General features: G+C 40.4%; 1 protein-coding gene across 1 annotated transcript in view; it reads right to left on the minus strand.

The window, feature by feature from the left end:
* Positions 1 to 9,770: 9,770 nt before the first annotated feature.
* Positions 9,771 to 19,329, minus strand: part of Rcd-1 (Required for cell differentiation 1) — a 97,923-nt gene continuing 88,364 nt past the window's right edge. Inside the window, exon 7 of the mRNA XM_070104944.1 lies at positions 9,771 to 13,963. Coding sequence (XP_069961045.1) covers positions 13,789 to 13,963 — 175 coding nt within the window. The 3' untranslated portion in view covers positions 9,771 to 13,788. The remainder of the gene's footprint in view (positions 13,964 to 19,329) is intronic.

The following is a 19,329-nucleotide window of genomic DNA, read 5'->3' on the forward strand; positions in this document are numbered from 1 at the left end:
AGTAGAATGACATGGAAAGCATATAAATCTATAGGGGAAGGAAGGCGGGGTAGGGGTCATCCTCGAAAGGGTTGGAGAGAGGGGGTAAAGGAGGTTTTGTGGGCAAGGGGCTTGGACTTCCAGCAAGCGTGCATGAGCATGTTAGATAGGAGTGAATGGAGACGAATGGTACTTGGGACCTGACGATCTGTTGGAGTGTGAGCAGGGTAATATTTAGTGAAGGGATTCAGGGAAAGTAACATTTATGAAGGGGTTCAGGGAAACCGGCAGGCCGGACTTGAGTCCTGGAGATGGGAAGTACAGTGCCTGCACTCTGAAGGAGGGGTGTTAATGTTGCAGTTTAAAAACTGTAGTGTAAAGCACCCTTCTGGCAAGACAATGATGGAGTGAATGATGGTGAAAGTTTTTCTTTTTCGGGCCACCCTGCCTTGGTGGGAATCGGCCAGTGTGATGATAATAATAATAATAAAAAAAAAAAAAAAAATCAGGGAAACCGGTTATTTTCATATAGTCGGACTTGAGTCCTGGAAATGGGAAGTACAATGCCTGCACTTTAAAGGAGGGGTTTGGGATATTGGCAGTTTGGAGGGATATGTTGTGTATCTTTATATGTGTATGCTTCTAAACTGTTGTATTCTGAGCACCTCTGCAAAAACAGTGATAATGTGCGAGTGTGGTGAAAGTGTTGAATTATGATGAAAGTATTTTCTTTTTGGGGATTTTCTTTCTTTTTTTTTTGGGTCACCCTGCCTCAGTGAGAGACGGCCGACTTGTTGAAAAAAAAATAAAAATCAATGTAGAGACAACTTGTACACAATGTAACTTGTACACAAAGCAGACGTGTACATTTTGTTTTCAAAACTTACTTTCACCTGGTTTGTTTACATAACTCTGCGCCTGTCCTCCCTCATGTACTCATTCTCTCTCTCTCTCATTTATTCGTTTTATCTCGTTTACTCACTCCTGACCTTACATTAAGACTACAAATATTTTAAGGTAAGTAATGAGTAAACTGTATATGCATTTTATCGCTCTGGGATGCTTAAACATCATAGAATATTATGTGTAGGTGGGGTGACCTGGTATGGTAGCCCGGCTGACTACCATACATACCACACTTGATTTCTTAAAATAATTACTACTTGTCTCACCCTAGATTAAGACTACAAATATTTTAAGGCAAGTAATAAGTGCACTATGTGTGTATTGTACTTTTTTATTGTTTTTGATGCCTAGTTCTATTGCTAACTTAATATATGTAAGTGTAAAATTGTTATCTAGTATTTGTACGCATTTATAAAAAAAAAAAAAAAAGGGTGTTCCACTATACGGCAATTTCCACTTTATGGCAGTAGCCTGGAACCTAACCTGCCATATAAGTGGGGCCCTACTGTATTGCAAAAGCCAAAATATTTTCTAATGCAGATCTGTAATTACAAAATACTAAAACAGTCGTCCCTGTAAATTCGTAGAGGGGGGGGGGGTATATTTCCATGAATACAAAATTATGTCTGCATAACAAATTTTATCTCCATGGGGAAGTGGAACAGAATTCTTCCTCCGTAAGCCATGCGTAAGAGGCAACTAAAATGCCAGGAGCAAGGGGCTAGTAACCCCTTCTCCTGTATACATTAGTAAATTTATAAAGAGACTTTCATTTTTCTTTTTGGGCCACCTTGCTTTGGTGCAATATGGCCAGTGTTGAAAGAAGAACAAATTTTACTTCAGATTTAGGTACATTTTGTTTCAGCAACATATCGTTCTCGTATATATCACTCTTATCTATTTCATACTGAGATTCATAATAAATATTAATAGAATAGAGTTAAGTTTGAATGTGGAATAGCCACCAAGCCAGAAAAACGTAGGATAAATGAATTTATTTGGTGCTTGCCCATCAGTAACAAGGAAGATCATGAATTTAGAGGGACAGCTGAATATTATATACATTTCTATTTTGTGTCAGTAATATAACAGTGTTAGTACTGCAACTTAGAAGCTACATATCATTATCGTTGATGACAAGGAATTGGGCACCAGTAAGGGAGATTCCACAAACTGGTTTTTGCTTAAAACACAAGAAATACAAATTTTAAGCAGCCTGAAGACTGCATACAGTACTACAAAATTAATTGCAACACACATATATTGTGTCAGTGGTAATCAATGTGATGCTAAAGAGAGAGTATAATGTTGTAAGGAAACTTGCTTCTTGTCAATGAATAACTTTCAACTAAAACAATGACAACCATGATATAAGTTTACCATTTTATAAAGCCAAAAGAAATACTGCATACTAGTAGGACAACGCCTTATGGTGTTCCACTGATATGGACATTTCAAATTATGACCAAAATTCGCTATATGGCTCCCCCACCTGACTAATACGGTAACCATGTGCCACTCGGTTTGTTTACATTCTTCAAGGTCCACGTCTCTCCATTACGTCTGGAAACTTTCCAAAATTTCAAGTGTTTTAACTCCTTTCAGGGCCGAGAGGCCCTCTCTTAAACTTCTCAGGGTCAAAAATTTTTCAGAAAAAAATTATTTTTTCTTATGAAAAGATAATCTTTTCCCGATCATAATGACACCAAAAGTATGAAATTTGATGGAAAACTTACGGAATTATGCTCTCATGAAGTTAGCGGTCTCAACGATGTTTACGCATCGGCGATTTCGCCCACTTTAAGCCCTATTTTCGGCCAATTCCAGTGTACTAGTCGACAAAAATCATAACTATTTCACTAGAACTCCATTTTTTCTATCAAATGAGTACAAGAAACCACCCATTTATCGATTTCAACTATCCAATAAAGTGGCCAGAAATTAGCAATTTTGCCAATTTCACACAAATTTCAAAACATGCCAATTTCCAAACAGGGTCCAGAATAAACAAGACAGACATTACTGGCACTAAAATAACATTTCCTCTGTTCATTAGTCACGTCCCCAGGCCCCTCTTACATTTCTTTTGCTTTCCACTTCGAATTTTTATTCTCACAAAAAACAGAAGATTTAATGTTATGCAGACTACTGCATTAGTGTAGAAATGGTATAAATAATATCAGCGCACTTGTGAAAGAATATTAGACTCACCAATTAATGTGTATTGGACGCGTGGCATGATTTGTTTACTTTTGAACTTCGGCAAAAATCAAACATTTCTGCTGCTCTGAGCTCAATTTCGCAGTACTTTTCATTGTGAAACCAATCAAAATCATCTCAATTTCTGTAATATGTCTTCCATTCTATAAAGTGAGACCAGGAAAACTAGAATACAACCATAAATATCATACAAAAATACAGTGCAAAGTTGCTGCTTTAAACCAAAAACACAAAGTTTTTTTTTTCTCATTACACACTGTGTGCTGCAGGATATTTTTTATATTGCGCACACTGACCACATAGACTCATTCTTTCATATGTAAGCCTACCAGCTTTCTCTTGCTAGATTTGAAGGCGCTAGAATTTAGGCGTACTAGTACGTCAATAACCCTGGTGCGAAGCCGTACTAGTACGTCGGAAACCCTGAAAGGGTTACGGTTATTTCATATTTTATATATCTTTCAACACACCGGCCATATCCCACCAAGGCGGGGTGGCCCAAAAGGAAAAACGAAAGTTTCTCCTTTTACATTTAGTAATATATACAGGAGAAGGGGTTACTAGCCCCTTGCTCCCAGCATTTTAGTCTCCTCTTATGACACGCTTGGCTTACGGAGGAAGAATTCTGTTCCACTTCCCCATGGAGATAAGAGGAAATAAACAAGAACAAGAACTAGAAAGAAAATAGAAGAAAACCCAGAGGGGTATGTAAGTATATATATGCTTATACATGTATGTGTAGTGTAACCTAAGTGTAAGTAGAAGTAGCAAAATGTACCTGAAATCTTGCATGTTTATGAGACAGAAAAAAGGACACCAACAATCCTACCATCATGTAAAACAATTACAGGCTTTCGTTTTACACTCACTTGGCAGGACGGTAGTACCTCCCTGGGTGGTTGCTGTCTACCAACCTACTACCAAGGATATTTTATATATACTCTGATAATAATACTTGTGTGTACCTGTACCTGAATAAACTTACACACTGTGCTGGAATGCAGGTACACATTAAAATCACTAAGAGTGTCTTATTAGTCTTGAGGATGTCATATTAACCCTTAAACTGTCCAAACATAGATCTACTTTTTCAACATTTGAAAGTATGTAAAAAACGTAGATCTTTCTTTTTCTTTTTTAATTTGAAACCGTGTAATAAAAACATTGATCTACGTTTTTTTTTTTTTGTTATACAGTGGACCCTCGCCTAACGATGGCATCTCATAACGTTAAATCCGCATAGCGATACATTTTAACGTAAAAATTTTGCCTCGCCTAGCGCTAAAAAACTCGCTCAACGCGATTCGTCCGAGACGCGTCCACATGCGTCCTGAGCCAGCCTCACTTGTTCCGTGGGTGGCAGTGTTTACAAGCCAGCCTCCGCGGTCACATCCAAGCATACAATCGGAACATTTCATATTATCACAGCGTTTTGTGATTTCACCTGCAAAATAAGTGACCATGGGCCCCAAGAAAGCTTCTAGTGCCAACCCTGTGGTAAAAAGGGTGAGAAATACTATCGTACCACAGTCAGCTGCTGCTGCACCTCGGTCAGCTGTTGCTGCACTACAGTCAGCTGCTGCTGCACCACAGCTGCTGCTGCACCATGGTCAGCTGTTGCTGCACCACAGTCAGCTGTTGCTGTTGCTGCACCACCATCAGCTGTATTACTCGAAGATGTGGAGTGTGTGTTGTTGGTATGGCTTACCATGAAACAATTACCGAGAAACGATTAACCCCAGAGGGTTAGCCACCCAGGATAACCCAAGAAAGTCAGTGCATCATTGAGGACTGTCTAACTTATTTCCATTGGGGTCCTTAATCTTGTCCCCCAGGATGCGACCCACAACGGTTGACTAACACCCAGGTGAACAGGAAAAAATGCCTGGAACTAGTGCTCATATTGGTGAGGTTAGTGGGAAGGATGTGGAAGAGTTGATGGAGGAGGACAATGAAGAACTAACCACTGATGAGCTGCTAGATCATCTTCAACAGCAAGAGGCCAGACCTGAGGAAACTGCTTCGAAGGAGGGGAGAGAGAAATTGAAGAAGTTGCCTACTTCAAAGATTAAGGAAATGTGTGCAATGTGGCTTAAAGTGCAAACCTTTTTTGATGAAAATCACCCTCACACAGCTATTGCAAGCCGTGCTGGTGACTATTACACTGACAATGTTGTGAAACACTTTAGGAAAGTCATTAAGGAACGAGAGGTACAGGCCACTATGGACAAATATGTTGTGCGACAGAGGTCCAGTGACTCTGAAGCTGGTCCTAGTGGCATTAAAAGAAGAAGGGAAGTAACCCCGGAAAAGGACTTGCTACCTCAAGTCCAAATGGAAGGGGATTCCCCTTCTAAACACTAAGACCATTCACACTCTCCCCTCCTTCCATCCCATCAATCATCACCAGATCTTCGATAAAGGTAAGTGTCATGTATTGTACATCTCTTCTTCCATTTGTGTGTATTAAAATTATTTCATGTGGTAAAAAAAATTTTTTTCATACTTTGGGGTGTCTTGCACGGATTAATTTGATTTCCGTTATTTCTTATGGGGAAAATTAATTCGCCTAACGATAATTTCCCCTAACGTTGAGCTCTCAGGAACGGATTAATATCGTTAGGCGAGGGTCCACTGTATTTGAAAATATGTAAAAAAAACGTAGATCTGCTTTTGGAGCACTACGCATGTGAACGTAGATCTGCTTGGACAGTTTAAGGGTTAATATTGATAATAACATACAATAATAATCACTCTGAGGCGCATTAAATGTCGTATACAGCCTCTCCTCACTTAACAAAGGAGTTCTGTTTCTAAGACCATATCTGTAAACAAATTCGTTGCTAAGTGAGGAGCATACTATAATGGCAGTGGTTTGTGTCAACCATCTTTCATACTGTTTTACTGTCACCTTTGTAACATTTATAACATTTCTGTTATATTTTTAAATGTTTATACAGTAGTGTTCTGTATATTGTAATAAGCAGAACAGAGGACATCCGCTCTAATATACATTATTTAGGTTATGTTATGTTAATCTCCAGGGTTTATTACCTGGACTTCAGCAATGAGAGTGGCTACTCTCACCGCTGGGCAACGGCAACCAGTGCATTATTTAGGTATGCATACTGATCAGAAAGCCCATCGTAAATCCGAGTCATCAGTAAACGAGTACACGTACATCGCTAAGTGAGGAGAGGCTGTATTATGTTAATATAGACATTTTCATTAATCCATCTATGATATTTTTTAAAAATTATACAGTATAATAAACACACTACATAACATATAAGCATGATAAATACACCCTGCCTCAGTGGGAAATGGCCAACTTGTTAAAAAAAAAAAATCCAATTGTCTTCTCGGAGTGTTGGAAAAAATAACATTTTCTCTAGTTCAACACCAAAGAAAATACATACACAATAGCATTACTGGGGTAACTATAAAAATTTATTCCTTTTCGTATGCCTTCACTCAGAGTGCCATTCCTTCTAAAAATGGTGTTAAATGAGAATGGGAGTGTTGCTCTTTATTTACTCTACTGTACCAATGCAGAGATAACTTGTACACAATGTAAGGTGTTTGTATTATGGTATAAACTTCACTCCAATGGAAATAAGTGACTGACATTTTTGGGTTTACCTAGGTAATCTACACAAATGCTGCTATGTGTGATAATCTATGTAACTGCATGTATGTGTACCTGTACTTGAATAAAAACTTACTCGCTCACAAACATGGAAATGAACATGTTATCTGGCATTTAAATGCATTTGTATATGAAAAAAAATAAGGTTCTGCTTTCTGGTGATGTCCGCTTTCCGGCAGTAGCCTGGACCCTAACTGCAGTATAAGTGGGGCCCTACTGTATATGAACTATACATTATCCTGTCATGGCAAGCTATGAAACATTAGTCTTGAATATTGTATTGTTACGAGAACACACCAGTTTCAAGTATGAAAGATGTGGGCTTGTACCGAAATATGCTACACCTTACCTTACAGAACCACTGATACTCCTGGTTAGGCTGGTGATAATTAAGCCCTAATTTACCACTGCTCAAATGGTCATTAGTCAAATGTTGTGGTTACTCAAATATCATAATGCACCTGCATGAGCCATACCTTCTGCTGGAATCTGAGAACCACACAACTGGGAAAGTAGACAGAAACCTGAGTCATGCATTATCCCTCTACAGACTGTCAAGTCATTATTCATCCTTTAAAAACAAGTTTTGCTTACAGTACCATGGAGAATCATGTTGGAATCATACCACCAGCACCCACAATAGAAGAGACGGCTACTGAGCCAGGCAAAATTTAAATGGGTATAAGTAAGATAGAGGGACTCAAGAAAAGCAAGGAATTTCTTCAACACCTGAAGAAGTGTCAAAAATTATACAAAATTAGAATGCAATACTTGATAAATGGCAGAACCATTACTAGAATACAGTAATTCACAAAACAGGCATCCTGTGAGGCAAGCAAAGCCTACCACTGTGTACACATACATGTACAGTACATACCAGGGCAGTCAATGCACACAAATTTAACCCTAGAAGCCAATAATCACACATGGATGACCCATGAATGACAGAGCCCTGACATTGGTCTGACCTTGAAAAAGTGCCAGGGGACTCCAAATATTTATATCAGAAGAGGAACTGGGTGAGAGTCACTAAGGCTGATCAGACACTGACGGGGAAGACAAATTGCACATTTTCATAAAACCCTGTCAGGCTACGCTCAGATGCTCTGAGGACAGTAATGACCCTGATCGAGATCTCTATGCCAATAATGAAGTACATGTATGTCGAATGCCCACCTACAAATGATATTTAAAACACCTGAATAGGCTGGCATCCTATCTTCTTATTTTTTTTTTTTTTTTTTATTATCACACCGGCCGATTCCCACCAAGGCAGGGTGGCCCGAAAAAGAAAAACTTTCACCATCATTCACTCCATCACTGTCTTGCCAGAAGGGTGCTTTACACTACAGTTTTTAAACTGCAACATTAACACCCCTCCTTCAGAGTGCAGGCACTGTACTTCCCATCTCCAGGACTCAAGTCCGGCCTGCCGGTTTCCCTGAATCCCTTCATAAATGTTACTTTGCTCACACTCCAACAGCACGTCAAGTATTAAAAACCATTTGTCTCCATTCACTCCTATCAAACACGCTCACGCATGCCTGCTGGAAGTCCAAGCCCCTCGCACACAAAACCTCCTTTACCCCCTCCCTCCATCCCTTCCTAGGCCGACCCCTACCCCGCCTTCCTTCCACTACAGACTGATACACTCTTGAAGTCATTCTGTTTCGCTCCATTCTCTCTACATGTCCGAACCACCTCAACAACCCTTCCTCAGCCCTCTGGACAACAGTTTTGGTAATCCCGCACCTCCTCCTAACTTCCAAACTACGAATTCTCTGCATTATATTCACACCACACATTGCCCTCAGACATGACATCTCCACTGCCTCCAGCCTTCTCCTCGCTGCAACATTCATCACCCACGCTTCACACCCATATAAGAGCGTTGGTAAAACTATACTCTCATACATTCCCCTCTTTGCCTCCAAGGACAAAGTTCTTTGTCTCCACAGACTCCTAAGTGCACCACTCACTCTTTTTCCCTCATCAATTCTATGATTCACCTCATCTTTCATAGACCCATCCGCTGACACGTCCACTCCCAAATATCTGAATACGTTCACCTCCTCCATACTCTCTCCCTCCAATCTGATATTCAATCTTTCATCACCTAATCTTTTTGTTATCCTCATAACCTTACTCTTTCCTGTATTCACCTTTAATTTTCTTCTTTTGCACACCCTACCAAATTCATCCACCAATCTCTGCAACTTCTCTTCAGAATCTCCCAAGAGCACAGTGTCATCAGCAAAGAGCAGCTGTGACAACTCCCACTTTGTGTGTGATTCTTTATCTTTTAACTCCACGCCTCTTGCCAAGACCCTCGCATTTACTTCTCTTACAACCCCATCTATAAATATATTAAACAACCACGGTGACATCACACATCCTTGTCTAAGGCCTACTTTTACTGGGAAAAAATTTCCCTCTTTCCTACATACTCTAACTTGAGCCTCACTATCCTCGTAAAAACTCTTCACTGCTTTCAGTAACCTACCTCCTACACCATACACTTGCAACATCTGCCACATTGCCCCCCTATCCACCCTGTCATACGCCTTTTCCAAATCCATAAATGCCACAAAGACCTCTTTAGCCTTATCTAAATACTGTTCACTTATATGTTTCACTGTAAACACCTGGTCCACACACCCCCTACCTTTCCTAAAGCCTCCTTGTTCATCTGCTATCCTATTCTCCGTCTTACTCTTAATTCTTTCAATTATAACTCTACCATACACTTTACCAGGTACACTCAACAGACTTATCCCCCTATAATTTTTGCACTCTCTTTTATCCCCCTTGCCTTTATACAAAGGAACTATGCATGCTCTCTGCCAATCCCTAGGTACCTTACCCTCTTCCATACATTTATTAAATAATTGCACCAACCACTCCAAAACTATATCCCCACCTGCTTTTAACATTTCTATCTTTATCCCATCAATCCCGGCTGCCTTACCCCCTTTCATTTTACCTACTGCCTCACGAACTTCCCCCACACTCACAACTGGCTCTTCCTCACTCCTACAAGATGTTATTCCTCCTTGCCCTATACACGAAATCACAGCTTCCCTATCTTCATCAACATTTAACAATTCCTCAAAATATTCCTTCCATCTTCCCAATACCTCTAACTCTCCATTTAATAACTCTCCTCTCCTATTTTTAACAGACAAATCCATTTGTTCTCTAGGCTTTCTTAACTTGTTAATCTCACTCCAAAACTTTTTCTTATTTTCAACAAAATTTGTTGATAACATCTCACCCACTCTCTCATTTGCTCTCTTTTTACATTGCTTCACCACTCTCTTAACTTCTCTCTTTTTCTCCATATACTCCATATACTCCTATCTTCTTATACTTACAAAAACAGCTGCAAAGAAACATCCCCTCAGCAGAATTAGCCACAGAAAGTGCAGGAAAAAAAAATGGAGAGCCTAGGAGACTGAAGTCATACACAATGTTACAGGAATGTCCATTTTCCAGAGGATCGGGGTGTTTAGGAGCACCATCAGCATGGCCAGGATTGCCATGACCAAACTCATAAACCCTCAGGCAGAGGGTCCACACACCAGGAGACTATGCACATTATGCATACATATAACAAGCAAAGATTTATTATTTATTATAATCAAAAAGTGCTAAACCTACAAGGGTTTTATAACGAGCAAGGAAACTGGGTAAACAAGGCAATCACAAGTCCAGTATGCCATAGTTACTAGGTATTTATGAGATAAATGTGAAGAGTAGTATGGACTACCAGAAAACATGAAGACTGACAGAAGCCTGAAGGTGCCCAACTAAACGAAATGGAAGACAAGTATCGGAACAGAGGTGAGAAGTGCCTGTACAACAGAATAAGGACAACTAAAGAGGTGTAGTTCACACAAGTGCCAAATGCCACTAACAACCCTTTGAGCAGTGGTTATCTAGAACTTTGAGTATCACAGACCTTACCTGGACCATAAGCAGCACATACCCATGAGCAGTTTTGAGAGTTTTTCCCTCACAGCCCAACCTGAGGACATATTTCTAAGGTGAGACTAGAAACAAGTAGTGATAAGTGAGACATATTCTACAGTGGGTCATCCCATGGTTCCATAAACAAAAAGCACACTGGTTTACTGCTCCAGTTCTGATATTAGCTAAAACTAATATTTGTTCTAAGAGACTTATTAATACAGGAAGGCCCCACTTTATAGCACTTTGCTTTAGAGTGTTTTGCTAAAACAGCATTTTTCAATTATATCTATTCTTCATTTATTCAGGCTACCTACAATAAATATATTAACCACTCACCATGAGCTAAGTATGAAAATATTTGAAGGTAAGTAATATGTGTACTGTATATTCATTTTTTAGGTCTAGCTCTATTGCTCACTAAATATATGACAGTGTAAACATGTTATCATGTTTACACTGTTATCATATGCATTTGAAAAAAAAAAAAAAAAAATGTTTCACTTTAGAATGGTAGCCTAGAACCTAACCTGCTGTATAAGCAGGGCCCTCTTATATATAAATGACACATCAATTATGAACCTTCATCATCTTTAAGTATAACACTAAGTGATAAACTTACACATATCCTTCAGGTAGAAAAAGTCTTTGGACTTTCCATAGTTAGCAATCCTATAGTATAGGCAGTTGCAGTTTCAATTATACTGTGTTCAACATTATGTATTTTTCAGACACTTCCTAAAAATATCCAACAATAACAAATAATCCACAAGACTAGACAATATGAACCATAATAGAGTGCCATACACAGTATGAAAAGTACACAGGTTTCTCAGTTAAGAATACTCGTGTTGTCAATATAAACCCATTCTAATAATGATAAGTGATCTAAAATCAACTTTCACAAACATGTTCTTAATCATTTACACACACTAATTACAGCGGAACCTTGGTTTTCGTATGCCCCAGTTTTCATAGGATTCGGTTTTCGACAATTTTTTTCGTCAAAATTTTGCCCCCATTTTCATACATCTGCTCAGTTCTCGTAGTTGAAAATGGTCCGTACCAAATGTGTCCTCATGAATCGGCCACTCAAGTACCCAAACAAAGCATCTCATGTGTTCGTGACTGAGTCTGCCTTTGTTTCTCATTGAGTGAGCATCACCCCGCACGTTCATCCAAAACATTTTGTAATAATCCATTGTTTTTTGTGCTTGTTTATTGAGTGCGGCTGCTAAATAAGCCACCATGGGGCCAAAGAAGGCAAGAAACACGATAGAATTCAAGAACTCGTAGCAAAGTACGAAAGTGGCGTATGCCTGGCCGATCTTGCCAGGATGTAAGGTAAGTCCTCATCAGCGAAGCTGATGTAGCAAAAGGGGTAAATGTGCTAATGAAACAGAGATCGCAAACAATTGAAGATGCTGAGAAGTTGTTGTTGGCGTGGATCAATGAAAAACAGTTAGCAGGAGATAGTATTTTGGATAGGGCCCTGATACCTGAAGTCCTTATGGAAGGGGATTCCCTTTCCAAACAATAACCTCTCCTCCTACCTCTTCCCTCCTCGCCGTCTTCCATACACCAGCAAGAGTCTTCAATAAAGGTAAGAGTGATGTTAAATGTACATTTATCCATTTCGTTAGATATTTATATGTACTTACCTCTCATTGCTTTCTGTATGTAAAACTACATGTATAGTTATTCTCCATACAATGTATTTTTTCTTAATATTTTTGGGTATCTGGAAAGGATTAATTGGATTTACATTATTTCTTATGAGAGATATTGCTTCAGTTTTCGTACGATTCGGTTTTCATCAGACTTTTTAGAACAGATTAATCACGAAAGCCAAGGTTCTACTGTATTTGCAAAACATATTAATTTTAATTGATGCCTATTTCAAAAATTCCATATCTCCCATAAACCAGATATGGCACAATTCAATACCCAAGAATGTACATTAAAAACCTGACAAGCACTTGATTACATCACCGTGTGAAGAAATCCTGATTAATGCATGACTACAAATATGAAAAAAGTGCTAGTGAAACATTAACAAAAACATTCGAGCTCTTTTGTCCATGTGCACTCATGAAAGTATTCAGATTATTATTATTATTATTACTATTATTATTTTCACTGTGGTATTCCTTCATATATCATTTTAATGCTAGATTCAGGTATGAAATTTCCACTGAGTTACATTGATATTTGCTACCCATGAACCAAATAACTGAAAATATAATCCAACTGGACTTTCCTGCTTCCAGCTTGAACTGTTTTCTATACTATTATATTATATTCCCAAACACACACACAAAAATAAGGAGAAAAAACCATACTCATACTAGTCATACAGCACTGTCTTTCCTGTTTGAACTATGACAATATACAGTGCTGTCTTTCTAGTTTGAACTATGACAATATTTCATTGCCACTCTCACCTGTGATTAAACCTTATTTACATACACAAAATTACAATCTGTACACTCCTTTCCTCTCTTCATTTAAAATGCTCAAGAGAATATTAATTCTGACTGTTATAACTCTTCATTCCCCTTATTTTGTGTAGTTTAAAGGTCAATTGCTTTTCTAAATATATTATACAATGGATATTTTTTTATATAAAACACTCATGCTATTTCATATTTAGAAGCCTTAAAAAATAACAATATTTGGCATTATTTACAAGTACATACTCCTATGGTAATCTTCATAATAGGCAATCATCACTAAGGTTATTGTAACCTCACTTATCTCCTCGGAGAGGATCATTTAGAAACTCCCTTAATGCCTTAGAAGCCTTGCTGTAAAGCAAGGTGCTTGCATCATTTTGACTTATAAATGCATGGAAGAATGTAAATTTTATCACAGCACTCTTTATGAGAAATGATTGCACGTGATACCTTAGATCACAGCACCACTGTCAGTATATTTCAGTGTAAGAAGGGATGTACATCTGATCATGGCATCAATAAGAGATTTAGACAAGATGACTTAAAAATCACAGCATCACCAACTGACACAGTTGCAACCAAGTGTACTATGTACCACACTGTCAGCCCTCACTGAGCTGCCAAAGGAGGCAGGGTAATGCGAGGGTCAGGAACTCCTGTGGATTCCAAGTTGCCAAGGAGTTGTTGCAGCCAATGCTTTGTAGACTTGTCATCCTTGAGGCATGCAGCAAAGGTTTGGTCTTTTAGCTGATCTGGTAAACACTGACGTAAAGCTTCTCGTGCTCTGCAAAATAAGAATTATTAGGTGAAATTTTTCAGCAAACATAATACAGTGGACCCCCGGTTAACGATATTTTTTCACTCCAGAAGTATGTTCAGGTGCCAGTACTGACCGAATTTGTTCCCATAAGAAATATTGTGAAGTAGATTAGTCCATTTCAGACCCCCAAACATACACATACAAACGCACTTACATAAATACACTTACATAATTGGTCACATTCAGAGGTAATCGTTATGCGGGGGTCCACTGTACTGTGTTTTGTTATGAACTAATATACTAACTGATACATGTGCAAGTTTTCCGCAAGTTATACTTTTGTATCAATCAACTCACATATTACTCGGGTAGATAATTTCAAGTACATCCTTCATGTGTTAGCCCAAATCACCGACTAGTATGTTTTAAATACGTGACCCACTGATCAGATCAGATCGACTGGTCTGAACCCTCGACTGGTCCGAACCCTTGACTGGTTTCAAACGGATTCGTTGGACAATAAAGCAGACTGTAAACGGATGGGGTTGTAGGCACCCTTATCAAACACAAACAATAAATATAAATCAGGAACGTACACGGTAAGCTGTCCAATATACAAGTACAGTTAGAAATAGAAATACAAATAGCTAGAGCTTCATTTAAGGAGGTTATTAATAGAGTATTCAAGAGGTTGCTAGTAGAATTACAGTAAATCAACCATTCAAATCATTATGAAGCTCTGTATAGTCTGCAGTCAATCATACAAACGGGCTTCCACATGGATAAATTGTCATTTTTGTGGAAATTGGTGTCACACCCCTTGTGCAGATATCCAAGAACTAGCTACAAGCAGTATTAAAACAGGGAAGTGTTTTTGGGTATGCCCAAATGAGGAAAATCTGTGGACTAAAATCACAAGGGTATTAAAAGAGGATAACATCAAAGCTGCTTTCATAGACAACCTGGAAGCTTTCTACAACAGATGGGAACATAAAAAGTCTGGGCTGAATGGTACTGCCCTTGATACTGGCCATGTAGTCAGAAACTGTAAGGCTGGAGGTGATGTCCTGGTAGTCAGTAAATGTGGGGCTGATAGTGCTGTCCTGGGAGATAGTAATGGTGAAGCTGGAGGTGCTGTCCTGGGAGACAGTAATGGTGAAGCTGGAGGTGCTGTCCTGGGAGACAGTAATGGTGAAGCTGGAGGTGCTGTCCTGGGAGACAGTAATGGTGAAGCTGGAGGTGCTGTCCTGGGAGACAGTAATGGTGAAGCTGGAGGTGCTGTCCTGGGAGACAGTAATGGTGAAGCTGGAGATTTTGTCCAGGTAGTCGGGAATTATACGCAGGAAGGAATACATATAAATGACCTCATAGGGGACAGGAGCCGTAGTGGGGAAACAAGTGTAGTCAAAGATAAGATAAAACCAATATTGCAAACTAGTAATACCACAGGAAATAGCAAACAAGAAGACTCCACTAGCAATAGTGAGGATATATTACCAAAAACAACTGGTGGGAGCTCCATTGTTGGTGCTAGGGAGGATAGGAATAAGACAGGGAAAAATGCACCAACAGGGAATACAGTCACAGAAACCCAAGGCAAACGGAAACCAAGCCTGTGCACATACTATGCACTTGGTATCTGCAGACATGGGAAATCTGGAAAAACAGACGGGACGTGCAACTATGACCACCCTAGAAAATACCATGCCCATATGATAACAGGAAAATGCAAACTCCCTTCCTGTAAGCTTTTTCACCCTGAAATATGTACCTCTTCAGTACAGGAAAGACTGTGCTATAACTTAAATTGCCAGGCACACCATCTAAAGGGTACAAAAAGATACAAAACATCCAGGCCATGGGAAAACCTGGGTAGCCACAGCCACTCAAGAGGGAGAGGTTTTTTAGTGCCAGGAAGGAAAAAAAACTGGCAGGAAATGGCAGAAATCTTACACCAAATCCAGTCATTCCTGGAGTGGAACCACAGTCGATGGCCTCCACTCCAAACCAACAGATACAGATACTAATGCCGAAAAAAAAATCCCCCCCCCCAGTACCAACAATACCACCAGTCCGATGACATTCTTCTTTGCAAATATACAGGGTCTAAAGCCAGCAACAAACAACAAAATACCTTTCATCCATGGACTGCTTGCAGAGGCAAAGGCAATGTTTGCGGCTTTCAGTGAGACCCACATAAAGGATCACTTGGACAACAAAATATGGATCCCAGGTTACAACCTATACAGATGTGACAGAGTGAACAGGCAAAAGGGGGGGGGGGGGGGTTGGCCTGTACATTGCAGAGTCACTTGTTTGCACAGAACTGCTAAATGCCTCAAATGATGTAGTGGAAGTTTTAGCAGTAAAGGTCGAGAACCAAAACCTAGTCATTGTGGTAGTCTACAAGCCTCCGGATGCAACATCCCAGCAATTCCAGGAACAGCTGTTAAAAATTGACCACTGTCTGGAAAATCTTCCAGCTCCTGCACCCAACATCTTGCTCCTGGGGGATTTCAACTTAAGGCACCTAAAATGGAGGAATATAGCAAATAATATTGTTGCAGTAATAACACCAGGAGGCAGCTCTGATGAAAACTCACACTCACACGAGCTTTTAAATCTCTGCACAAAATTCAATTTAAACCAGCAAATAATAGAGCCTACTAGACTGGAGAATACACTAGACCTCATCTTCACTAACAATGATGATCTGATAACAGACACAGCCAACATGGCCGACGCGGCAGGTTGTGTAATGGGCTAGCTGCGGGATTTTCAAGGATAGCTCCTGGTCAAAGAGGCTGACCAGGTCCCTACTTAACAGAACTCAGTGTGAATGCTTTGAGAAGATACCAGAGCAGCGAATGGACTTCCCAGTGCATCGTTTCAGCGTAAATAGTTGAAGTGTTGTGCAGAAGGTTTGGTGTTGTTGAGTCAGGACCAGTCAGTGCCTCCCCCCCTCTCCGCTGGGGGGGGAGGGGGAGGGCGTGTGTAGTAAACAGTGACCCTCTCATAACGCCTCGCCCCTGCCCGTCTCCCCCGCCTCACCCACCCAACTCCCAGCGCCACCCCATCTATAGAGGGTACTTCTCCCCTAACCCACGATGTCAGCGATGGCACTGCAGGGGGTGCCGGGCTCACAGGAACTTCCACTACAGGGACAGCATCGTGGAGTTCGACCGCGAGGCAGCTGTCAGGTGTGCCTCAGGCTGTGTGTACTCAGTTCCTCAAGCTTCAACATCCGTGCACACGAGGGCCTGGGATCTTCAGTCAACTTGGCATCCACCAGGACGTTGCCATGTCCCTAGGACAGCTCTCCATCTGGCTGCTAACGGAGCCACTGGCTTCTTGGACCTCTTGGGGAGGGTCGATGGTGCTCGTGCAAGCAGCAGATCCCGGGGCAACTTGCTGCTGTTTGCAATGGCTGTCTGCCGAGGAGAGACAGGCACCTAGCAACATCTGTTGTTGGGGCAATGGATGAATTCCCTGCTATGTTTGTTAACTGCTCATTACTCTGTAATTTGTCTATGATTGTAATCATGTGATAACGTGTTTATCATTCATTACCTTTGAAACTTGTCATGATTTTGACCAGCTCTACCTGGAGCTCATTACCTTTGTAAATTCTCATGATTAATGTGTTTATGATTCATTACCTTTGCAATTATTCATGAGTGTGACCAGCTCTACCTGGAGCTCATTACCTTTGTAACTTGGTCATGATTATGACCAGATCTAGTTCATTACCTTTGTAACTTGCTCAGCTATCAAAACTTTGGAGTCCAGTCCCTGGACCAATTATGTACCTCTGTAATCTTTTGACTACCGCCCACAGGATGGGTATGGGGTGCATAATAAACATATTAAACTTAACTAACTTGATAAGAAATGTCACCATATCAAAAACAATATACTCAGATCACAACATAATTGAGGTTCAGACATGTATGCGTGGAGCCCCAGACCGACGTAATGAGACTAGTCACGAGGGAGCATTCACCAAATTCAACTTCAATAACAAAAACATAAAGTGGGACCAAGTAAACCAAGTCCTAACCGATATAAGCTGGGAAGATATACTAAGCAACACAGACCCCCAACTTATCCCTAGAACAGATTAACTTGGTGGCACTCGAGGTATGCACAAGGCTTATTCCTCTAAGAAAAAGGAGGAGTAGATGTAAAATAGAAAGAGACAGGCGCTCCCTTTACAGGCGACGGAAAAGAATAACAGAGCGGCTAAAAGAGGTCAATATATCTGAAATGCGTAGGGAGACACTGGTCAGAGAAATAGCAAGCATCGAACTTAAGCTAAAGGAATCTTATAGGAGTCAGGAATCGCGGGAAGAACTAAAAGCCATAAATGAAATCGAAAGAAACCCAAAGTATTTCTTCTCCTATGCCAAATCAAAGTTGAGAACAACATCCAGTATTGGGCCCCTACTTAAACAAGATGGGTCCTACACAGATGACAGCAAGGAAATGAGTGAGCTACTCAAGTCCCAATATGACTCAGTTTTTAGCAAGCCGCTAACCAGACTGAGAGTCGAAGATCAAAATGAATTTTTTATGAGAGAGCCACAAAATTTGGTTAACACAAGCCTATCCGACGTTATCCTGATGCCAAATGACTTCGAACAGGCGATAAATGACATGCCCATGCACTCTGCCCCAGGGCCAGACTCATGGAACTCAGTGTTCATCAAGAACTGCAAGAAGCCCCTATCACGAGCCTTTTCCATCCTATGGAGAGGGAGCATGGACACGGGGGCCGTCCCACAGTTACTAAAAACAACAGACATAGCCCCACTCCACAAAGGGGGCAGTAAAGCAACAGCAAAGAACTACAGACCGATAGCACTAACATCCCATATCATAAAAATCTTTGAAAGGGTCCTAAGAAGCAAGATCACCACCCATCTAGAAACCCATCAGTTACACAACCCAGGGCAACATGGGTTTAGAACAGGTCGCTCCTGTCTGTCTCAACTATTGGATCACTACGACAAGGTCCTAAATGCACTAGAAGACAAAAAGAATGCAGATGTAATATATACAGACTTTGCAAAAGCCTTCGACAAGTGTGACCATGGCGTAATAGCGCACAAAATGCGTGCTAAAGGAATAACAGGAAAAGTCGGTCGATGGATCTATAATTTCCTCACTAACAGAACACAGAGAGTAGTCATCAACAGAGTAAAGTCCGAGGCAGCTACGGTGAAAAGCTCTGTTCCACAAGGCACAGTACTCGCTCCCATCTTGTTCCTCATTCTCATATCCGACATAGACAAGGATGTCAGCCACAGCACCGTGTCTTCCTTTGCAGATGACACCCGAATCTGCATGACAGTGTCTTCCATTGCAGACACTGCAAGGCTCCAGGCGGA

This window comes from Cherax quadricarinatus, chromosome 1 (assembly GCF_038502225.1).
Source record: "Cherax quadricarinatus isolate ZL_2023a chromosome 1, ASM3850222v1, whole genome shotgun sequence".
Classification (NCBI taxonomy): Eukaryota; Metazoa; Arthropoda; class Malacostraca; order Decapoda; family Parastacidae; genus Cherax; species Cherax quadricarinatus.